This window comes from Sphaerodactylus townsendi, linkage group LG05 (assembly GCF_021028975.2).
Source record: "Sphaerodactylus townsendi isolate TG3544 linkage group LG05, MPM_Stown_v2.3, whole genome shotgun sequence".
In the NCBI taxonomy this organism is placed as follows: Eukaryota; Metazoa; Chordata; class Lepidosauria; order Squamata; family Sphaerodactylidae; genus Sphaerodactylus; species Sphaerodactylus townsendi.
In genome coordinates, this window is record NC_059429.1 from 14,402,051 (window position 1) to 14,423,028 (window position 20,978).

Sequence of the window (20,978 nt, forward strand, 5' to 3'; positions counted from 1 at the left end):
GGGGGGGGGCTGGCGAGGGAACCTGTTACTAAAATTTTTGGATTCCACCACTGACAACTGCTGTTGGGCTGTTGACACCTCTTGGGCAGGGGAGTGCTGTTGGCTTGCATGAAGACACACCCCTGCCCATCTCCCCATCTTGTCCCACAACTATCTTGTTCACCCTGCCAGCAGCCTGGGGAGGGGCCCTGGTCTCACCAAGCCTCCTGCTGGCAGAAGGGTGCCCTAGCATTCTCTGGCTACCCAGCCACCACCACGGGTGGACTTGGGACCCTTGATACCTGACCGCAGATCCCCACAGAAAGAGACCTTCCAGTTGATGGGGGTGCTTGCAAACCCTGTGTGGTTAAGCTGGTGCTCCCTGGACAATTGTGGAGCCAGTGCTAAGTGCCCCCTTCAACAACCTGCCACCTGTCGAGACCTTCCCTGTACCCAGAGGTGGGATCCAGCAGGTTCTCACAGGTTCCCGAGAGTCGGTTACTAATTATTTGTGTGTGCCGAGAGGGGGTTACTAATTGGTGATTTTGCCACGTGATTTTGGCCTTAGTTACGCCCCTCCTCTCAGCAGTAGCACGCAGAACTTGAAGCAGTCTAGCAGGAGGTGCATCGGCATTCGTTTCCCGCCCAAGGACTAGTGCAGCAGCTGCGTCCTTGCCACAGCCCCGCCCAGGAATGCCCAGCCACGCCCCCGGAACGCCCCACCCAGCCCCATTGGCGCTACGCCACAGTTTGAATCCCACCACCATGGGAACCTGTTACTAAAATTTTTGGATCCCACCACTGCCTGTACCCCTGCAGCTCTAGCTCCATCCCTCCAGCTCCCTCCCCTTTCCCCAATAGAGACAGGAGGTTGTAGTAGTTTGGTGCAGTTTACTACTCCAAATTAGATCTTTGTGCACACAGGGAAGCGGGTTTTTTTGAAGGTTTTGAAATGAAGGGAAAGAACCCCAAGGAGTTTCAGCATTATTCAGCCACAAAACAAGCATCTGATGGCTCTTTTGTACACCCAGTTTAAAATAATCAGTAGGGTGCTGAGACCTCCAGAAGGGCAATGTAGAGAAATAGCTGGTTTCCATTATCTGAGCACAGGTCTAATGATGCTTCCACAGCTGTTATGACGTGTTTAACCATCCTTTGGTCCTTAAAAATATAAATAGGTAAAAAAAGGTGGATCCTCTGTGTGCTCATATTTCAATTCCTGAAGTTTGGAGATCAAAATGATACATTAAAATCAGCGTTAACAAAACACACTGAGAATGGCTGTTCTAGGACAAATGGTGCCAGGAGGGCTTCCAGAGATCTGCTGGAGTAATGGAAATGAGATTCTAGACCAGAAGGGCAGATTCTAGACCAGGGGTCTGCAACCTGCGGCTCTCCAGATGTTCATGGACTACAAATCCCATCAGTCTCTGCCACCATCTGCAGGTTGCAGACCCCTGTTCTAGACCAATGGGGCTGATGGGAATTGTAGTCCATGAACATCTGGAGTGCCATAAGTTCACCACCACTGTATCTAGACACTAACTGTAAGCAATGTTTTATGTCTCCCATTGGATCTAGAAACTCTGTTTAGGGTTGCACTGTTAGGCTGCATTCGGATGTCAAAAGAAACAGGGGTCCGTCTGCCCGAGGTACAAAGGCGTTTTATCCTCACTGCTCTTTCCTCCTCTGAATGATCCTGGAGAAACAGTTTCCCACCCACAAACCAAACTGGGATTCTGGTGAGTTTTGGAAGCTTGATTTCCAGAGCGAATGCAGTCTCAGATTTGCCCATTTGGACCTCACAGCAATTCAGAGCTCGATGGTAGAATTCCCAAACCTGGAAACATTCAATTATACACCATCGTACCTAATGAGAGGAGGGAAACATGATTATCCCCAGACAAACAGAGCAATGTCTGAGAACAGCCACGTTCACAAGCATTTCATTGTATGGGTTTACTTCTAAGTTTAGCCTGAGTGAAAAAGCAGACACATATCAACATGAGCGCATACCCACACACTCATAAATGCGCAGATGTAAATGTCAAACAACCATTTAGCTTATACATCCCTATTTTGTTCTTTTCATTTGTATATAAGCATGGTATGAAAAATGTTCTATCTTTTCTAGCTGTAGACAGCCAGAACATGATTTTGGTTTAATCTGATAGATTTGATTTAAAACATGAATGTGTGGATTTACAGGGTCATAAATACCATGAGACTGAGCCCCTGACTGTTTGCATGTTCCTGAAAAGGAACTGTTTGTGGGAAGGGGGAGGGTTGCCAATTGTGTTCCTGCATTGCAGAAGGTTGGACTTGATGGCCCTTGGGGTCTCTTCCAACTATGGTATTATGAATTGTAGGTTGGGAAATTCACGGATATTTGTGATACAGTCTGGGGCGGGACCTAAGTTGGGTGTCATGCAGTGGTGGGATCCAAAAATTTTAATAACAGGTTCCGATGGTGGTGGGATTCAAACAGTGGCACCGCCGCACACACGCACCTCCAGTCCCTATTGGGCAGGGAGGTTGCTTTAGTAACCCCTTCTCGGCACTCAGAAAAAAATTAGTGACCTCTTCCAGAGAAGTGGTGAGAACTGGTTGGATCCCACCTCTGCCTACATCTCTCCATTGTGAGAACTTCCCAGTTATACCCACCCTTTGTTTCCTGTTCCTCAACCAGTTTTTAACTCATAGGAGGACTTCCCCTCTTATTCCTTCATTGCTGAGTTTTCTCAACAGTCTCTGGTGAGGAACTTTGTCAAAAGCCTTTTGGAAATCCAAGTAGACAACGTCCACTGGTTCCCCCTTATCCACATGCCTGTTTACACCCTCAAAGAACTCTAAGACAGGACTTGCCTCTGCAAAAGCCATGCTGACTCTTCCTCAGCAGGTCTTGCTTTTCTACATGTTTTATAATTTTATCTTTAATGATAGATTTTACTAATTTACCAGGAACAGATGTCAAACTGACTGGCCTGTAATTTCCTGGGTCCCCCCTAGACCCTTTCTTAAAGATAATCCTCACAGTCATCCTCACTGGCCATTTGGTCTGGTTTGGACTTTCCATACTGTTCATTTGAGCTCATCATGGCAGGTAGGAAAGTCCTCCAAGGAGAGGTTCATGAACTTCTCTGCCCTTCCTGCAGACAGTCCCTCTGCCATTGGGGGGGGGGGGGGGGCCAGAGACAGAAATCCAGTATTCCTCCTTGTATGGGATTATGCCTCGGCTTTCTTACAGAATGCAAAGCGCGTACAGGTGACACCATAAGAGAATTTCATTTTAGGTGTCCATGTCACCCTTCGGGGGTGTCCAGATTAGTTTTTCTTTGTTCGTGAGACAGAGCGAATGTGCATCATTCCAGTGGTCTAAGCGCTGCATTTTTCTTAGGGTGCCCCTTTGGAATCTGAGCCTCCTTTTAGAAGCTGGTGCTATCTCAGATGCCTCCTCCCCTCTATGGTGGGACCTTGTTGTGGGCCGGTATTTCCCAGTGGCTTCTGGTCTTCCGTAAATTAGTTTGTCATACCACTATGTGCCCCTAGAGCATTAGATCTACCTGACTTCGCTCTTCTAGTTTAGTGCAAAAAATTCCCCATGCTTGTGGCAAATGGCATAGTTATGTTTTCTTCATAGTTTTAAAAATATAACTGTCAAATCACATTTGACTTATGCCAACCCTGGTTGAGTTTGCAAGGTAAGAGACATTCGGAGGTGGTTTGCCATCGCCTGCCTCTCCAGCACGACACTGGTATTCCTTGAGGGCCTTTTATCCATGTACTAGCCAGGCTGGGGGCGGGGGGGGGGGTTAATCAGGCTAGCCTGAGGCTATCCAAGTCTAGGCGTTACCATAGTGATGACAGTAAACAATCTTGCATCACAATACTTCTGTTGGGTCATCCTCACTGGCCATTTGGTCTGGTTAGGACCGGTCTTACTGTTCATTTGAGCTCATCATGAGAGGTAGGAAAGTCCTCAAATGGATATTAGCAGCAAAGACTCCAGCCTCAGGCCCTCCTTCCACATGGGGGGGGGGGCACATTAGCCAAATCTGCTGTTGTGTGAAGTATGGAGGTCAAGGGTGAGAGCCCTCCCAGCTGCAAGGGATTCAGGCGGTCTTTATTTGTCAGCTGAGTGTTGCTTAGGTTCCTTTGAAGGTTCACCACCTCAATGTCCCACCCATCCATTTTCTTTTCCCTTTATAGATGAAGCGCATCTTACAGACAGGACTTTCAAGACCACCCCAGGAAGAGGTCCTAACCCCTCCTCCAGCCTATCTAGGACGGCGCAAGAAACTGTCAGCTGGCTTGGGAGGCTTGCACCCATTCCTCCTCGCAACTTTACAACTTTAGCACACTTGACATTGTCCATCCAAGTACTAGCCAGGACTGGCCCTGCTTGGCTCCAGAGATCAGAGGAGATCAGGCTAGCCCAGGGCTACTGAAGTCTGGGTGTTTCCATAGCGATGGCAGTAAACAATCCTGCATCACAACACCTCTGTTGGGTCATCCTCACTGGCCATTTGGTCTGGTTAGGACTTTCCATACTGTTCATTTGAGCTCATCATGGCAGGTAGAAAAGTCCTCCAAGGAAAGGTTCATGGACTTCTCTGCCCTTCCTTCAGAGCAGGGGTAGGGAACCTGCGGCTCTCCAGATGTTCAGGAACTACAATTCCCATCAGCCCCTACCAGCATGGCCAATTGGCCATGCTGACAGAGGCTGATGGGAATTGTAGTTCCTGAACATCTGGAGAGCTGCAGGTTCCCTACCCCTGCTTCAGAGAGTCCCTCTGCCGTTGGGGGTGGAAGAGACAGAAATCCAGTATTCCTCCTTGTATGGGATTATGCCTTGGTTTTTTTTTATAGAACACAAGGCAATTAGGGAAGCCCATGTTTGCCTGTTCAATCCCCCCGCCCCCCATTTTGTTTATAGCTGGTTGTTGATCCTTTCCTTGCCGATCCTGTCATGCCACAGAGAGGGTCCACACCCCCAAAGTAGCCTTTTCCTCCAGGCAACTCATCTTTGTAGTAAGAAAATCAGTTGTAATTCTAGGAAATCTCCAGGCCTCACCTGGAGATTGGCAACTATATATTTTGGTATATCAACCCAACTAGTGTACATGCTGTGGGGGTTCGGTGGGGTGGTCCAAAGTTTCGGGGTGCAGCGGGGCCCTGATGTCTGTATGCGAACTTGTTCTGGGGCACCCCACTTTGCAGCCGCTGGCACAAGTACTGGGCTTTGGACCAGGAACCAGCATACATCTGCACAGAGGATAGAGTCCCTGAATGTGGGGATGTATGATGTGTGGTCGTCCAAGCCTGATTTGGGGGTACAGAGTTTTTAAACTGTCCTCAGGATTTAAGAACTATGAATTGCTAACAAGGAACCAGCTTCAGCCTCCTGGAAATTATGACACTTGAGATATGTTGTAATGGTTTATGATGGACATCTGGGACAACTGAATGAAAAGTGGGATTAGGAAAATCAGTAACTAAAAATTGTAAGATGTGTTAATGCTTAAAACAGGCGACTAGCGTAATTATGGGAAAGCGTGCAATGACTTCTATATTAGAAGGGCGCACAAATATGAGGGGATCTTTGCAGAGGCATAACGTGTGCGGCTTTTGGGGGAGTGTTACCGCGCTGCCTGGGTAACTTTATTTCCCCAGATCTGCCAGCTCTCAGCAGCGCAGAGGAACAGAAACAGGACCCAACGCAGCGAGAATATTGAAAATAAAAATGAGTTTGTTTGTTTGTTTGTTTGTTTGTTTGTTTGTTTATTTATTTATTATTCCATTTTTATACCGCCCTCCCCCGAAGGGCTCAGGGCGGTTCACAACATTAAGCAGGACAGTGGATATATTAAGAATTAAAACAATTTAAAAGCAGCATTCAGTTATATCAATTAAAATAAGGATGGCATCCGGCTATTAAAATCTCTACATAAGAGAACAGCGGGCTTTAGTTGTTTCTAGGCACCCTATCAGCGGCTGGACTCTCCAAAAGCCCGGCGGAATAACTCGGTCTTACAGGCCCTGCGGAACTCGTTAAGGTCCCGCAGGGCCCGGACAGTTGGAGGAAGAGCATTCCACCAGGCAAGGGCCAGGGCCGTAAAAGCCCTGGCCCTAGTGGAGGCCAGCCGCATCATAGAGGGGGCTGGGATCACGAGCAGGTTGGCCTCTGCTAAACGCAGAGACCAACGTGGGACGTATGGGGCCAGACGGTCTCTCAGATACGAAGGTCCCAGACCGCGTAAGGCCTTAAAGGTTAGCACCAATACCTTGAAGACAATCCGGAACTCAACTGGAAGCCAATGCAGGCAATGCAACACGGGCATGATGTGGTCTCTGAAGGCACCTCCCGTGAGCAAACGAGCCGCCGCATGCTGGACCAGTTTCAATTTCCGGATCAGCCGCAAGGGAAGGCCAGCGTAGAGCGAGTTGCAATAGTCTAGCCTGGAGGTGACCGTTGCATGGATTACAGTGGCCAGGTCCGCCTGGGAGAGGAAGGGGGCCAGTCGCCGGGCTTGTCGAAGATGAAAAAACGCAACCCGGGTTACATGGGCCACCTGGGTCTCCATTGAAAGAGACGAATCCAGGTGGACCCCCAGGCTGCGGACGGAAGGGGTCGGTGCCAATGAGACCCCCCACACACTGGCGGCTGGAAATCCCCCGCCCCCCCCCCACGGCCTAGCCAGAGAATCTCCGTCTTCGTTGGATTCAGCTTTAACCTGCTCTGCTTCAACCAACCAGCTACCGCCTCCAAACAGTGCTGTAGAGCTGCAGGGGCGGCGACCACTCCCCCTTCCATCGACAGAATGAGCTGGGTGTCATCAGCATATTGGTGACAGACCAGCCCAAAGCTCCGTACCAGCTGAGCAAGGGGTCGCATGTAGATGTTAAACAACAGCGGGGACAACAGCGCTCCCTGAGGCACTCCACAATAAAGTGGGCACCGTCGGGAGGCCTGGTCCCCGCACCACACTTGCTGACCCCGGTCCCGGAGAAACGAGGCAATCCATTGAAGGACAGTGCCCCGCACTCCAGAAACAGCCAGGCGGTGGGTCAAAAGGTCATGGTCGACCACATCAAACGCTGCGGTAAGGTCCAATAATACCAGCAGCGCCGATCCGCCTCGGTCAAGCTGCATACGGAGCGTATCTGTGACAGCGACGAGAACAGTCTCCGTCCCATGCCCAGCACGGAAGCCGGACTGGAAGGGATCGAAAGCCGATGTGTCCTCCAGAAAGCCCTGAAGCTGCTCCAGCACCTACGTGTCAGCACCTCCACACCAAGGCAACTGCAGCTGCCTAGCAGCTTTACAACAACCTTTACACACTTTCTCCCGCCCAGGAGTCCGGGGGAATACAGGACAGCCCACAACCATTCATTTACAGATACATAGCAACCAATTAGAGTCCGGAGTCAAACGTCCATTCATGGTTTTAGCAAATGAAAGGGACATGCCCAGCTGGAGCAGGGGTGGATTCCTGCCTTGAGCCAAGGAGGCTCCATGCAGACACAAATACAAAATACAACAGTAATTCCTACATTCTACCTAACACAACTTGTTCCTATCTAACTTATGAAGAAATAAAACATAATTTCACCTTTATTAACACCAAGATCAGAAATGAAATAATTCATTTCTGACTCCGCTATCAGCATAACGTGTGCGGCTTTTGGGGGAGTGTCATATAATGTCCTTCACTTTTGGGATGCAAAGGGCCTACAAACTGCAAATGACCAGTTTGGGCGGTTTGGAGCATCCTTAACAGAGGGCACCAAAACTGTATGGATGCGATTTTAGGAAGGTGCATTCAGGAAAAGAACATCAAATGCGAGGGGAGGGGAGCTGCGTATTTTGCAGCATATTTAAAAAAAAATGGGAGGAGACAACAAAAAATGCCTGCATGTAACACACCTGAGGGGGATGTGAAGGGGAAAAAGGTGCTTTTTGTCGAACGTTTTGTGTGAAAACTACAAAGAAAGTTCCTTGGAAGGAAGTACAACTTGGAAGGGAAAAGGCGCGAAGATGCTTTTCCCGAGGCTCGGGCAGGATACAATATTGTGGGGAAGTGGTACATATTGGCACACACTTGTGAGGAGATGCACTATCCACTATCTGCAGGATCACTCCAGTTTGTTACACCTCATGCTTTCCGACTATGCAAATTCTAGGTGGCTGAAACTAGTTGAGGGAAAAATCAACACTCTTGGCTTTTCATTAGAGTCGTTAGTCCCTCTTTCCCTATCAGAAGCATATAGCTGCTTGAAAACTAAGCTATTAGAACAAGAGTATCGGGATATGATAACAGCTGCGAGGAAAACGTGTTCCCCCCTGACCCTGCTTCTTCCAATTGAACAAGGACACATGGCCAATTATTCACAGTGGATCACCAACCCTAAATTAAGAAGAGCTTTAACACTGGCCAGATTCAATCTAATGCCTTCTATGCTGCTCTATGGCAGATATCAACAAATTGATAAACAGAGGAGGCTATGTCCATGCAATATGGGTCAGGTGGAGACACTCGATCATACCCTCTTTCATTGTGTAAGGTTTGCAAAAATCAGAATGTCACAATCTGCACTTATCCCATTTCTGTATAACAATCTAACTGATGCTCTTAAGACACCTATGCTTTTGAACAACATGGATCCCACAGTGTGTGAGAATGTAGCAAAATTTCTGCTAACAATAATAGACGTAAGTCTAGATGAATACCAACCAATGTCTATGTATTATGACCACATATAGCCAGCAGTAATTTTGCTAGCTTCTGTCAGTATCCGATGACGTTTAAGTGAGTTAACTTAGCTGAAGGAGTGTCCTATAGTCACAGAAGGACCATGTATATATTTTAGTATTTAGTATTTTAGTACCAGTGTCTATAATTGTGAGCAATAATGGGCAAATTTTGTATGCTGATTTTGTATGTTTATTTTATGCCAATAAAGGCTTGTGAGGAGATGCGCTTTGGGGAGACAAAAGGTCGTCCCTCCGTGCCTTGAGGGGGCGTGCTTTGTTTACTGGGTTTTTATTTCAAGCGTCACTTTAGAAGGGACTCCTGGACATTACGGGCGACCCCGCGTATTTAAACGGGCGGACAAGACGAACAGCGACAAGGTAAAGAGCGACATCTTCACCCCCTCTCCCCTATCAAAGATGGCGCCCGCCCCCCCACAAAGACCACTTTGTTCGCTGCGGCAAAACCACGCCGCATTGCTGACGAGGGCGCGAAAATAGGTCAGCGCAGACACGCCCATTCCCCCCCTCCCGTGTGGTGGGAAAGGGGTGGGGCGAGGGGGACTGCGGCTGTTGCGGGGATTGGTGGCGAAGAGAGGAATTCGCCGAGCAACTCTCTGCGCGAAGGGGGTGTGGCTTGTTGCTCTCAGCAACCATATTGTATGACCCGCACGTCACCCAATCGCTGCTTCGTTTCGTTTCCCTCGTGACCATGGAAATCGAAAGAACGAGGAACGGTGGGAGCTAATCCTTCGTTGCAGCGTCTTTCCCTCTGGCCCCTTTCCTCATGCATATTAATAACCGCCCGGCCAATGGCAAGCGCCCATCGAGGATTACCTCATACTTGCAGGCGTTGGACCGGCCATTTACAAAGCTTAAACATATTAGTGAGATGGGCGGAGTTTATGAAGCGATATATATATACTCTTGCGCAGTAAAGCGGTTGCGTAGTTCGGTTCGGACCGTGGACAGTGCCGGGCCTGCCTCTAATTCAGCAAGCGGTAAGGGGAGGGGCGGGAGGAATTGTGAGAGGAAACTGTGTGAAGGGTGAAGAACCAGATGTTTAGTTGGCGGGGAGTGGACAATATAAATTGGACGGTATGCAGATGTGCAGGTGTGATGAATAGTTCCGCCGCCTTTTATTGTATTAATTCGAGAAGATTTTTTTAAATTAATCTCGGAAAAGGAGCCTGCGGCCTGGTGATAATATTCTTTAGACAAAATGGCTTCTCACGGCGTTTTTAGATGAAGTCTTAAAATGGCTGCATGTGGGGAAGAAAAGGCCGGCCGGCTGGTGGTGTTGCGCATGCGCCAGCGGGAAGGCTGTTGGCTAGCATACCGCCGCTAGCGCGCACGCGTGAAACAAGCGGTCGGCGGTCTTTGCTCACGTCCCGTTGGGCGCCATCTAGCGGTAAAGTGCTCGAACTGTTGGATGTGGGGCGCATGCGCTCATATGATCCCCATTCAGATCCTAGAGTCGGGAAGAAAATGTTTCATTTTTTTCTTGGAAGATATGTTGTTCGCTTTACTGGTCGAATTGGTATCTCTGCTATTTGGTTGCAGCCTGTGAGACATAGGAACTGTAACAGACATTACATTCTTTTTAAAACAAGCTTCCAATTCAAGGAAGTATAAGGTATATTGGAGAAGAACTCAAATTGGAAAAATACTGAATTCAACAACGTTTCCTTTGGGAAAGTGCAAAATGAATCCCCCCCCCCCCAAAAAAAGGGGCGAACCCTTTAAAATGGGTGGGTACGGCCTCTGCTGGATCTTAAATTGATTTGATATGTGAGAGTGTGTTCTGAACAGAATAGGTAAAGGGATGTCTGTGAAGGCAGCCACTAAGCTCTTTAAAAGTCTAAAACCCTTAATCCTTCCTGATCTGTGGCCTTATTTGTGCAGAGCCACTTTGGCAGTGAAGAAAATAATTTTCATGACTTCTGATTGTCAAGTTGGGATTAAAGCATTAGGATTTTTTCACCAGTTGAGGCAGTTGGGGGTTTCTTCAGAGCACTACTTGGTGAGCCTTGTTTAGTGTTTTGTTTTTGCTTACAGAAAAAAATGGCATCAGATGAGGGAAAACTCTTCGTCGGCGGGCTCAGTTTTGACACCAATGAACAGTCGTTGGAGCAAGTCTTTTCTAAATATGGACAGATATCTGAAGGTAAAAATATCTGCTTAAGCTTTGTCTATTATCGAAGACTCAAAATGAGCATTGCATATTGTGACTGAAAATTCCGTTCTAAGCAGAAGTTCTCGTGTGTATTAACGTTTCCTCCTTTGTAGAAGGTTCTGTATTAAATAGCTTTTTCTTCTTTCATTCTAGTTGTCGTTGTAAAAGACAGAGAAACCCAGAGATCCAGAGGTTTTGGATTCGTCACTTTTGAGAACATTGATGATGCAAAAGATGCCATGATGGCCATGAATGGAAAGGTGAGGAATCTGGCACTGGAGAGACATTTCAGATGACAGAATTGCTTGGTCCGCTGTAAGGACAGTTCTTGTGATGTGGCTTAAATCTTATGTGAAGAGCAGTTTTGCTTCTGTTTACTGGTCCTATAGTTGCAGGGGAGAATTTCACAAATAACTGATGAACGCTGATAAAAAAATAAGCGGATGAACGCTGATAAAAAAAATTAAGTGAGATTTTTGGTGCGTGTGGATGTTGCTGTGGTTTGCGTGTCCCTCTTTTTCCAACGGCAATGTTAATGCTGCTGTTACTGCTTTTCAGTCTGTCGATGGCCGCCAGATCAGAGTAGACCAAGCAGGCAAGTCATCCGATAACAGATCCCGGGGCTACCGAGGTGGCTCAGCTGGTGGCAGAGGCTTTTTCCGGGGAGGCCGAGGCCGGGGCCGTGGTTTCTCCAGAGGTGAGCAGGTTCTCCTGAGCAGTCTCTGCTGGCTGTTTTAATGGCAAATGAGCTGACAGCATTTTAAATTTTTCTTGTTTGTGTCCCTCTTCAGGTACTGGTGGAGACCGAGGCTATGGGGGCAGCAGATTTGAATCCAGAAGTGGGGGATACAGTGGGTCCAGAGACTACTATGGTAGCAGGTAAGCAGCTTTGTGAATCTGAAAGTGTTAAAAAGAAATCTTTGGGTTGTGTGTAGAGTTCTGAGTTTTGTCTCCCGTGTATTCCGCAGCCGGAGTCAAGGCAGCTATGGTGACAGGCCTTCCGGAGGGTCCTACAGAGATAGCTACGACAGTTATGGTAAGTCATAGATCACAAGGACACGGAGGATACACTGACATGGGATTGCTTGGAGCCTGTTTCTCACCTTTCAGTGGTAACCTGGAAAATACTGTAAAGCTCACTTGGAGCACAGTGCTGGAAAAAGTTTGCCTATGAAAGAGCTGCTTTTATGGCAGGCCTTAAGCCGTTTATGTCACCAGAGAGTAGAACACTCGTAATGCATGTGTAGCATTAGTCGGACCTAAAAAAGGAAACCAAGTGAATATGTTAGTAGCATTTCTGAAGCTGGAAATTGCACCAGGCATCCTCCCGAAAAAGTCCAGAAGCAGGACTTTAAACGTAACAGGGGTGGGGTCAAAAAGAGTGAGGTAGCTTTTAGGAAACAAGTTAGAGAGGGAAAAATGCTGGAACTTTTCTGTGCTTCAGTGCCTTTACAATTGTGCCTGCTTCTTGTCCTCAGCTACACACAACGAGTAAAAAATCTTCCTGACTCAAGATCGTCCTTCCAATGGCTGTATTTATAAAGATTTTTGGAGCTTCGCTGAAATCGTTCTTGTGTAGTCCATCTCCTTTGTATTTTCACTTTTGTAGTAAAACTCAGTTCTGACCTTGTCAAAAAAACACAGCCTGACAGCTTCTAATATGTGATGGTCTGAGACTCAAAAGAAAGCTCTGGGTTTTTCTTCTCAAGTGTTTTAACTTTTTTAAAGCACTTAAGACTTTAGTTCTTTTTGAGCCAAGGTGTTGAGGTTTGTTTTTTTTTAAAAAAAAAGAAAGACTTGGAAGGTTTTGGGGCCCTGTTTTGTCCTGAGCGAGGAGGGATCTTAATTCTCCAATAGAAGCTGACCAAGCTGTGATCTCATTTTTTTTGTTTTTAGTGCATCGTTTTGTAACATTCCTTTAGTGTAGCAAGGTAGGTGTTGCAGCCTGGGTGTGAATTTAAAAGCAAAACCACCTTGATATATCTAAAGAGATATATGCTTGTATGTTCAACCTGCATTGGGACTTTTACTTGTATGCCATCAAATTTACTCAGAGACTGTGCGAATCTTCCTTCACAAGAGGTTCATGAAAAAAAAATGTTTGTTTATATTGTCCTTTTTTACTGGAAGAAAGTCTGCCTAATTCCATTGATGTTGTAATTTTGAAGTGGTATAAGGATTTCTTGTACAGTTTTCCTTTGGCTTCACGAAGCCTATTAAAAGTCCATCTGAAACAAAAATCTGCTCTTGAAATGTTACGTCTTGCCGCACAACACAATTTTCTGGATGATCGTTTAAAAGTGTACAGTTTAAAGGGCATGTAGCGCAGTGAGAAACTTGTTCTAGAGAGAAACCAGTCAGATCAGCATGAGCAAAATTTGTAATGCAATTGTAACATAATTAAAGACATAACTAAAATCCACCACATTGTGGTGGGTAGAAACAACCTTCAAAGAAGGTAGCAAATTGCCCCTCCCCTTAATGGGACCAGTTAGTTTTGACTGGAATTAATCCAACCTTTGCAAACACACTGGAGATGCCACTAATGTCTTTAGTAATGTGCTCCATCCCGTGACTGAAGATTAAAGAGCTTCAGGTAGTGATACCTGCAAGGTAGCGTGAGCAAGAGCCAGCTGACAGTATGCTAAGCCGAAAGCCAGCCAGATGTTAGAACTTGAAATAGCCTTTTTTCATCAACTGGGTCAGCTGCTGCTACTATGACAGTGTTCCAAGGCAGATAATTGTGACCTAATTTAGTTAGCTTTGTCATTGCCTTCTAAGTTCTAAGGATTCTCTGCTAGTGTATGGAAAACGGCAGTGCCTTGGCGAAAAAGAAGTGTTGTGCCTCCAACAGAGAGAACCTCTGAGACCGAAAGCTGCTCTCTTGGCTAGTTCATATGTGGGAATAGTCCTGTAATTCGAGGTAACTCTTTTGCTCATGTCCGCATCCTTCCTCCTGTTGAGAGCTCGTTTTTTGAAAAGTCTGAATGTTAACCCATGTGAAGCAGATTATTTGCCAGTTTTGATCAGCTAAGAAAACCTTTTAAAAACTTTTTTTACCTGTTACTTGAGTCTTGGCTTTTGGCTTAAATTTGACGGGTCAGAAGGGAATGTGTGCAGCCATATCTTCGCCAGTAGGGTTAAAATTAAGATGGGGAACTGAATGTCCTCCCCCATGTGATTATTGCTTATCTTTTGGAGATGCTACTTTTAAGACCTCATTTAAGTCACGTTAACTGTAATGTTTGCCGTTAATTTTATCCCATAGCCAGCATTGTTCACAAGCAGCAATTGAAACAGTAACTAACTGTTTTGTGGGCTCTGTGCCATTGGCCTGCTTGAGAGGCACACATTCATTCTCGGAATAGTTGGCCCTTGCAGGGCTTTTGAGATGCAGTTGGGTTCCACAGATGGCTTGTGTAAACCCTTTGTAGAAAGCTCTGGTAGTTCTGTAAAGGGGAGGTGGGAGGAGTAGAAAGCACAACTCTTCTGTGAAGGGCATGGCTTTTTGTAACAGCTGTTTGTCTTGGCAGGTTGAAGAAGAAAAAAGAACGGGGAGCACTGATTGTTGAGCCTGACGACTAAGCTTTGGGACCATAACGGACCTTCCACTTCACAAACAGGTACTTGGCTTCCTCAGAAGAACCAGTATGATGTAGCAACTAGTGATGAACCTAGATAGAATGAAAACTTGCTGGGGGACTTCAATTTAACCTACCTCAGCCGGGGGGGGGGGGGGCCCATATACGTTGCTTTGAGCCCCAGAGGAAGGAAAACGTTCTAGGTAAGAGTTTTCTGGGTCTGAAAAACACTTAGTGAGGCCATTGGCATTCCCATAGATTTGATTATCAAACTGACCCAAAGTTTCTGGTTTGAGAGTCCACCCAAAACTGATGCAGGTGCCTGCTTGAGCCCTTTTTGGTTGGATTTAACTCTCACTGTGTTTCTTCTTTCAGCCCTGAGCTGCTTGGAAGAGGACCGAGGAGGATGGATGGTTGCTATAGCCAATACAGAAGAGTGCAGACGCCTGCATCTTGAATTCACTGTGGAAAAGTGCCAAGTTAATAAATAAACATGGGGCTAACACATAGCTGACTTGTGCCTACATACTTGCTGTAGTAGAAGCCACGCTAGGAGGTGTTAAGAGGCAGGGGATTTCCCCAGTGCTTGAGATTATTGTTTACTGGAACGCCAACTCGCACTCAGATACAAGGTTGGCATGGGTTGTAAATGTATCTGAAAGCTGTGATTGTGAGCAAATGATAAAAAAGACCCACTATCAGAAAGAATTGGACGAACGGTCGCCTCTAGCTCAGCACCGCCTCAGGTCACTCAAATCATTTTCTTTTTCAGTTCTCAACCCAGAGAGTCTTTAGTGCAGTGGTGGCGATTGGCCATGCTGGCAGGGGCTGATGGGAATTGTAGTCCATAACATCTGAAGTGCCAAAGGTTCGACACCACAGCTTTAGTGCCAGAGTTCAGCTTGGCTGCTCCTCGGTGATCTAAGAGGAATTTGGTAGTTCGGAACATGACTGAACTTATTCTGCTTTTTAAGGGCAGCAGTTCTACACCCCCACCCCACCCCCAATTCTGATACATTCAAGTAATGGAATGGGGTGTTGAGATGATCTAAAGTCAAGATTCTCATAGAGATGAGAATATTCAAGGGTGGTCATTTTTAAAGGTTGCTTTAGGGAGAGTAGTGATGAACAGTAGTCCTATTGGAGAAGCTGACAAATGGTTTTAACTGAGGGCTCCCCCCCCCCCCCCCAATGCCCTTGCTGATGGCAGGCTAACCTCACCACAGCCATACGGAGGATTCTTTTAAAAGTCCTTGTTGCTGCTGGAGGGGTCTTTCATCTTGGAAGTGCCCTTTAAACCAAAGGAAATCTGTGTTCCACTGCGGCTAACTGCAGGTGGCTTGCAGCATTCATACTTAGGAACTTTATTCTTACTCCAGTACTACTTAATATAGATTTGCTGCTGATTGCTACCAAAAGTGTTTCAGTGATAGCCTGATCTTATCAGATCTCGGAAGCCAAGCAGGGATGTTCCTGGTTAGTATTTAGATGGGCAACCTCCGAGGAGCCCTAGGGTTGTGACGCAGAGACAGGCCATGGCAAATCACCTTGAAAATCCAGTGCACGCCATATAGTTGATGATCGTATGTATATTTACTCCCAGGCCACAGTGAACATACTGGGGCTTACTCTTGGGACAGGCGTGCATAGAATTATGGACTTTACCATATAAAGCTGCTTTATGCTGAAAAGGTTGATCTTTGTAGTCCAGTATTGTTCCACTCTGTAGATGTGGGATCTTGGCCCTACAGTACCACTGGAGAATCTTTAGCCTGGATGTATCAGAAGCTGGAATTGGGGGAGGGGGGGGGGCTTTTGCATGTAATGCATGTTCTCTTAAATTATGGCCTCCTGTCTGGAAAAGCTACAAACAAGTGAAGTGCTTATGAACAAGCTAACCCTGCTTAGTTTCTGAGATCTGGTGAGATCATACGACTGTCCAGATCAGGATAGAAGCAGAAACTGGGTGCCAAGTTTCCCAAGTCCCTTGCTGACTGAAGAGGCAAACCCTAGGTTTGGAATGGGGCGTGTTTCTGTCCATTTCTGCCTGGCTGCAGTAGGCTGGCTTGACGTGCTCATTGTCAAAGGGGGTGGGGGCCCCTGCAGGGCAAACAAGCTCCATAGGTGGTTGAAAACGTCATGCAACTGCTGGACTTTGTCATCCTCCCCAGAGCTTGCCATATCTTCCTTTTACCAAATAATGTATAACTTGAAACTTGGGGGACCAACAAAAAGCATCTAGAAAGAAATGGCCTCTGAAAGCAACCTGGCATAAATAGGGAAAGCTTGTTAATCCTGCAGCGTTTTTTTTAAGTGCAGCTTTCTATGTAAGAGCTGGAAGCTGAGGTGATGAGACCCATGTATAGCGACTCATTTTTTTGTTTGTTTAATTTTAGCAAGGTGGGCTTTCCTTGTCTTTTCCCGAAATCATTTTAGGAGTATGTGTTGGTGGATTGAGTTGAAGCCGGTTTGGGTGAGAGGCTGTGGGCAAAGCTTTCAAATACTAGCTGCCTTTATACCTTGCGGACCTCAAAGTGACTTCCAATGTACGTAAAACAAAAAGTCCTTGGAAGACCGTAATTTAAAATCTGAATTAGGGCTGGCAGTAAAGAAAAGCATAGTTCAAATGTAGTCCAAAAGAGAGATTTTTTCGTTGCCTTATCATAGACTTGGAGGCAACTGGCTCATAGCTAATCTAGGACGTCTTCGTGGTCTCTGATATTCTTTCCATGACATTTGGAATTCAAGCAGATGCAAAGTGACCTCAAGAGTTTGCAGTTGTTAAATGTTCCTGGGTGTTAATCCTGTTTGTGAGGCAGCTGTAACGTCTCCTCTGAAACCATCGTAGTTGCTAGCAATGGTGTGATCTTCCAACCACGCTTTGCTCTGGAAGCCAGCTTGAACGTTTGTGCCACTTCTAGAGCGGGGGGGGGGGGTCTTTACAGAAGGGGAATTAATCACCTGGGTGGTAGATCCGAAGGCACATTCCAACAATGCTATAGCTGCTTTTCTGAATTTAGAGCTGAGATTTAGGTCGCATTTGGCCTTCACTTGGAAATTCAGCTGTAAGTATGGGGCTGACTGGAAGAGATGAGCCTGCCCCTTATCCCCCCCAAAAAGAAAGACCACAAACGGAACCCCCCTCCCTGGGAAACCTAGAACCAGCTGGCCTGTTTTATGATCACTTGTGACTCCTTAAAAATGGTGCCTGTAGACTGCAGACTTGAAGCTGCATTAGAAACCTTAAACATTGTGTTTGGTTCGAGATTATTTTCCCTCTGTATTCACCCATGTCTAGATTCCATGGTGTGTGAGGCGAGAAGCTGAATGCAAAGGTGTTCTGTTAGTGGGACAACTCACTGAAAGGGAGGAGCATATTGTTTACATCCAGCCTATAATCTGTATTTTATATGTACTAGTTCACCAGCTGGTGGCACTGTCACCGTGTGACATCTGGCTTAAAGGTGCCAGAAGAAGCCATTTGTATCTGGCATCAGCCTGATCTGCCCCCCCCCCCCCTCCAGCAATATGTCAGGGAATCCGCTGTGTTGCGAGGAACTTCTGAACAGCTGGGCTGGGGAGAGAGAAAAGACACTGTCATTCGACGTCCCGTAAGAAATGAAGGGGCACCTCTGGGCATGATTAAAAATGCATTTGGTTCTGGTGGGTTTTCCGGGCTGCGTGGCCGTGGTCTGGTGGATTTTGTTCCTAATGTTTCGCCTGCATCTGTGGCTGGCATCTTCAGAGGTGTATCACAGAGGGAAGTCTGTTACGCACTGTGTCTAAGTGAGAAGGGAAAGTTTAGTGTGGTATACTGTCTGTGTCCCCGGGTGGGGAACCAATCATTAAGTGTTTGGGTGGAACTTGCTATGCAAAGGTATGGTTGAGCGCATTGTATTGCGGGTGGGGTTATCAGTCCATTTTTTAAGTACCGGGAGCCAGGCTTTGCTAATTTTTAACGTCTCTTCTTATTGAAGTTGAAACGTTAGGAACAAAATCCACCAGGCCACGGCCGCACAGTCCGGAAAACCCATTAGAACCAGTTGAATCCGGCCGTGAAAGCCTTCGACAAAAATGCATTTGTAGACCAGTCTCCAAATAAGTCCTGCCTCTCTTGGCCTGTTTAAATTTGTAGCGGTTGCTGGCCTCAGACCACCTCTTCTTGTTCCTGCTGTACAGTTCGTGATTCAACCCAGCTTCAGCCGCTCCACCATCTGAGACTCCCTCATGTCTCGTGTTCCGTCAAAGGATGAGGGCGGAAATTCCTGAGTTGATGAGCAGCCGGCAAAAGAATCTAGCCGTGATCGCTGGGGATCCGCAGTTTTAATCATGCTTAGGCGCGTGGGTCATCTTCCCCCAACTCCAGGTTAAGCTTTGTTACAGAGTCAGAGTCTTGGGTGTCCGCGAGCTACCCTGTTTCCCCTAATATAAGACATCCCCGAAAAGTAAGACATAGTAGAGGTTTTGCTGAAGTGTGAAATATAAGGCATCCCCCGAAAGTAAGACATAGCAAAGTTTTTGTTTGGAAGCATGCCCAACGAACAGAACACAGGAAAAATAAGACGTCCCCTGAAAATAAGACATAGCGCATCTTTGGGAGCAAAAATTAATATAAGACACTGTCTTATTTTCGGAGAAACGGTAAGATTATGTGGCTAAAAATGTCAGATCCAAGGTAGAGGTGATGCAAGAATGCATCTCATTTCATTCTAGTAGGGAGTAGCCAGCGTCTGAATGTTGCAGCAAAGACCTTTGAGGGCCCTTTCTCCCACAATGGCCTCTTCCGCACATGCAGAATAATGCGCTTTCAATCCACTTCCACAATTGTTTGAAAGTGGGTTTTGCTATTTCATAGAATAGAATAGAATAGAATCTTTATTGGCCAAGTGTGATTGGACACACAAGGAATTTGTCTCCGGTGCATATGCTCTCAGTGTACATAAAAGAAAAATACATTTGTCAAGAATCATAAGGTACAGCACTTAATGATTGTCATATAGGTCTAGTAAGCAATCAGGAAACAATCAGTAGTAATGAAAACATAAAATGTAAAATCATAAAATAAAATAAAATGTCAGCACAGGCTATAGTCATACAGTCATAAGTGGGAGGAGATGGGTAATAGGAATGATGAAAAAAGTAGTGCAGTAATTATATAATAAGTATATAATAAATAGTTTAACATTATCGAGGGAATTATTTGTTTAACAGAGTGATGGCATTCGGGAAAAAACTGTTCTTATGTCTAGTTGTCTTGGTGTGCAGTGCTCTGTAGCGACGTTTAGAGGGTAAGAGTTGAAACAGTTTATGTCCAGGATGCGAGGGGTCAGTAGAATCCAGCTGCACAGTGCATTGAAAGTGGTTTGAAAGTGCATTGTTCTGCAGGTGCGGAAGGGGACGGTGAGTCTTTGCTGAGCTTTAGAAACAGGCACTAGATGCTGTTTCGTTTTTGTCCCACCTCCTTTTCCTTTTTATTCGAGGCATGCCATCCTAGGCTAAAAGCGATCAGCCAAAGGGTGTGTGCTGAGCTCCGGGGTGGAGTGGACATTTGCACGTTTGTGTCCCAAACCCAACACTAACTGGCGTGTCTTGCTTCACTATTCTGCTATCACTGTGGTCTTTAGGATTCTGTGGGATTCTTTTTTAGTGAATAATTCTGCTTCAGATGGAAAATTGGAGGGGCGTATGGCCTCTTTCTCCCGGTAGAGGGCACTTCCTGCCAAAAGATAGGATCTGTTGAATTCTGGAAAATAGACTACATGGGGATGAGAAGAGAATTGCATCATGAAGGTGAGCGACCCCTTGAATGTATCATCGGCCACTTCGTTGGTATATAGGTCCAATGTGTCTAGGGCAGGGGTCTGCAACCTGCAGCTCTCCAGATGTTCATGAACTACAATTCCCATCAGCCCCTGCCAGCATGGCCAGTTGGGTTGCAGGTTGCAGACCCCTGGTCTAGGAGTTCTTGAATCTCTTTCCTGTCATCGCCCACATTTTTCCCAAGACAGGCAGACTGTGTCCAGAAGTGGCTGGATGAGAGCATCCTTGTAGGCTTTGCACGTCTTGGATGGAGATCACGCCATCTAGGGAGGTGGTGAACTCTCCTCTGGCAATCTCCTCGCAGCAGCTGGATGGCCACTTATCAGGGATGCTCTAGGCTAGGGGTGAACAACCTATGGTGCTCCAGATGTTCATGGACTACAATTCCCATCAGCCCCTCCCAGCATGGCCAATTGGGAATTGTAGTCCATAAACATCTGGAGCACCATAGGTTGGTTACCCCTGCTCTAGGCTAAGGTTGCATTGAACAAGGGGGTTGAGCTAGATGACCTTTATACCCTTCCAACTCATTCTCTGATCTTGGCAGTGCGTGTCTTCAGATAGGCAGAGACTCAGGATTCATGGAGGTGAGACTTCTGCTCTGTTCCATCTGTGAGCCTGGGAACAGAAACAAGTTCTGGATGGGAAGGTGGAATGAACCCTGCAAAAC

The 20,978-nt window shown here is 46.5% G+C and overlaps 1 protein-coding gene across 3 annotated transcripts; it reads left to right on the top strand.

Annotated features, from left to right (window-relative positions):
* The first annotated feature begins 9,574 nt into the window (after positions 1-9,574).
* Positions 9,575-14,997, top strand: LOC125432667 (cold inducible RNA binding protein). Of its 3 annotated transcripts, none has more exons than XM_048496471.1 (8): positions 9,575-9,732; positions 10,790-10,898; positions 11,061-11,167; positions 11,466-11,604; positions 11,699-11,786; positions 11,876-11,943; positions 12,386-14,530; positions 14,864-14,997. In XM_048496471.1, exons 2-7 carry the CDS (start codon positions 10,796-10,798, stop codon positions 12,400-12,402), a joined length of 522 nt encoding a protein of 173 aa, XP_048352428.1. In that variant the 5' UTR covers positions 9,575-9,732; positions 10,790-10,795; the 3' UTR covers positions 12,403-14,530; positions 14,864-14,997. The 3 variants fall into 3 exon arrangements, with proteins under 3 accessions (XP_048352428.1, XP_048352430.1, XP_048352429.1); XM_048496473.1 differs by having other exon boundaries at positions 14,441-14,530; XM_048496472.1 differs by having other exon boundaries at positions 9,624-9,737; positions 10,788-10,898.
* Positions 14,998-20,978: the final 5,981 nt, after the last annotated feature.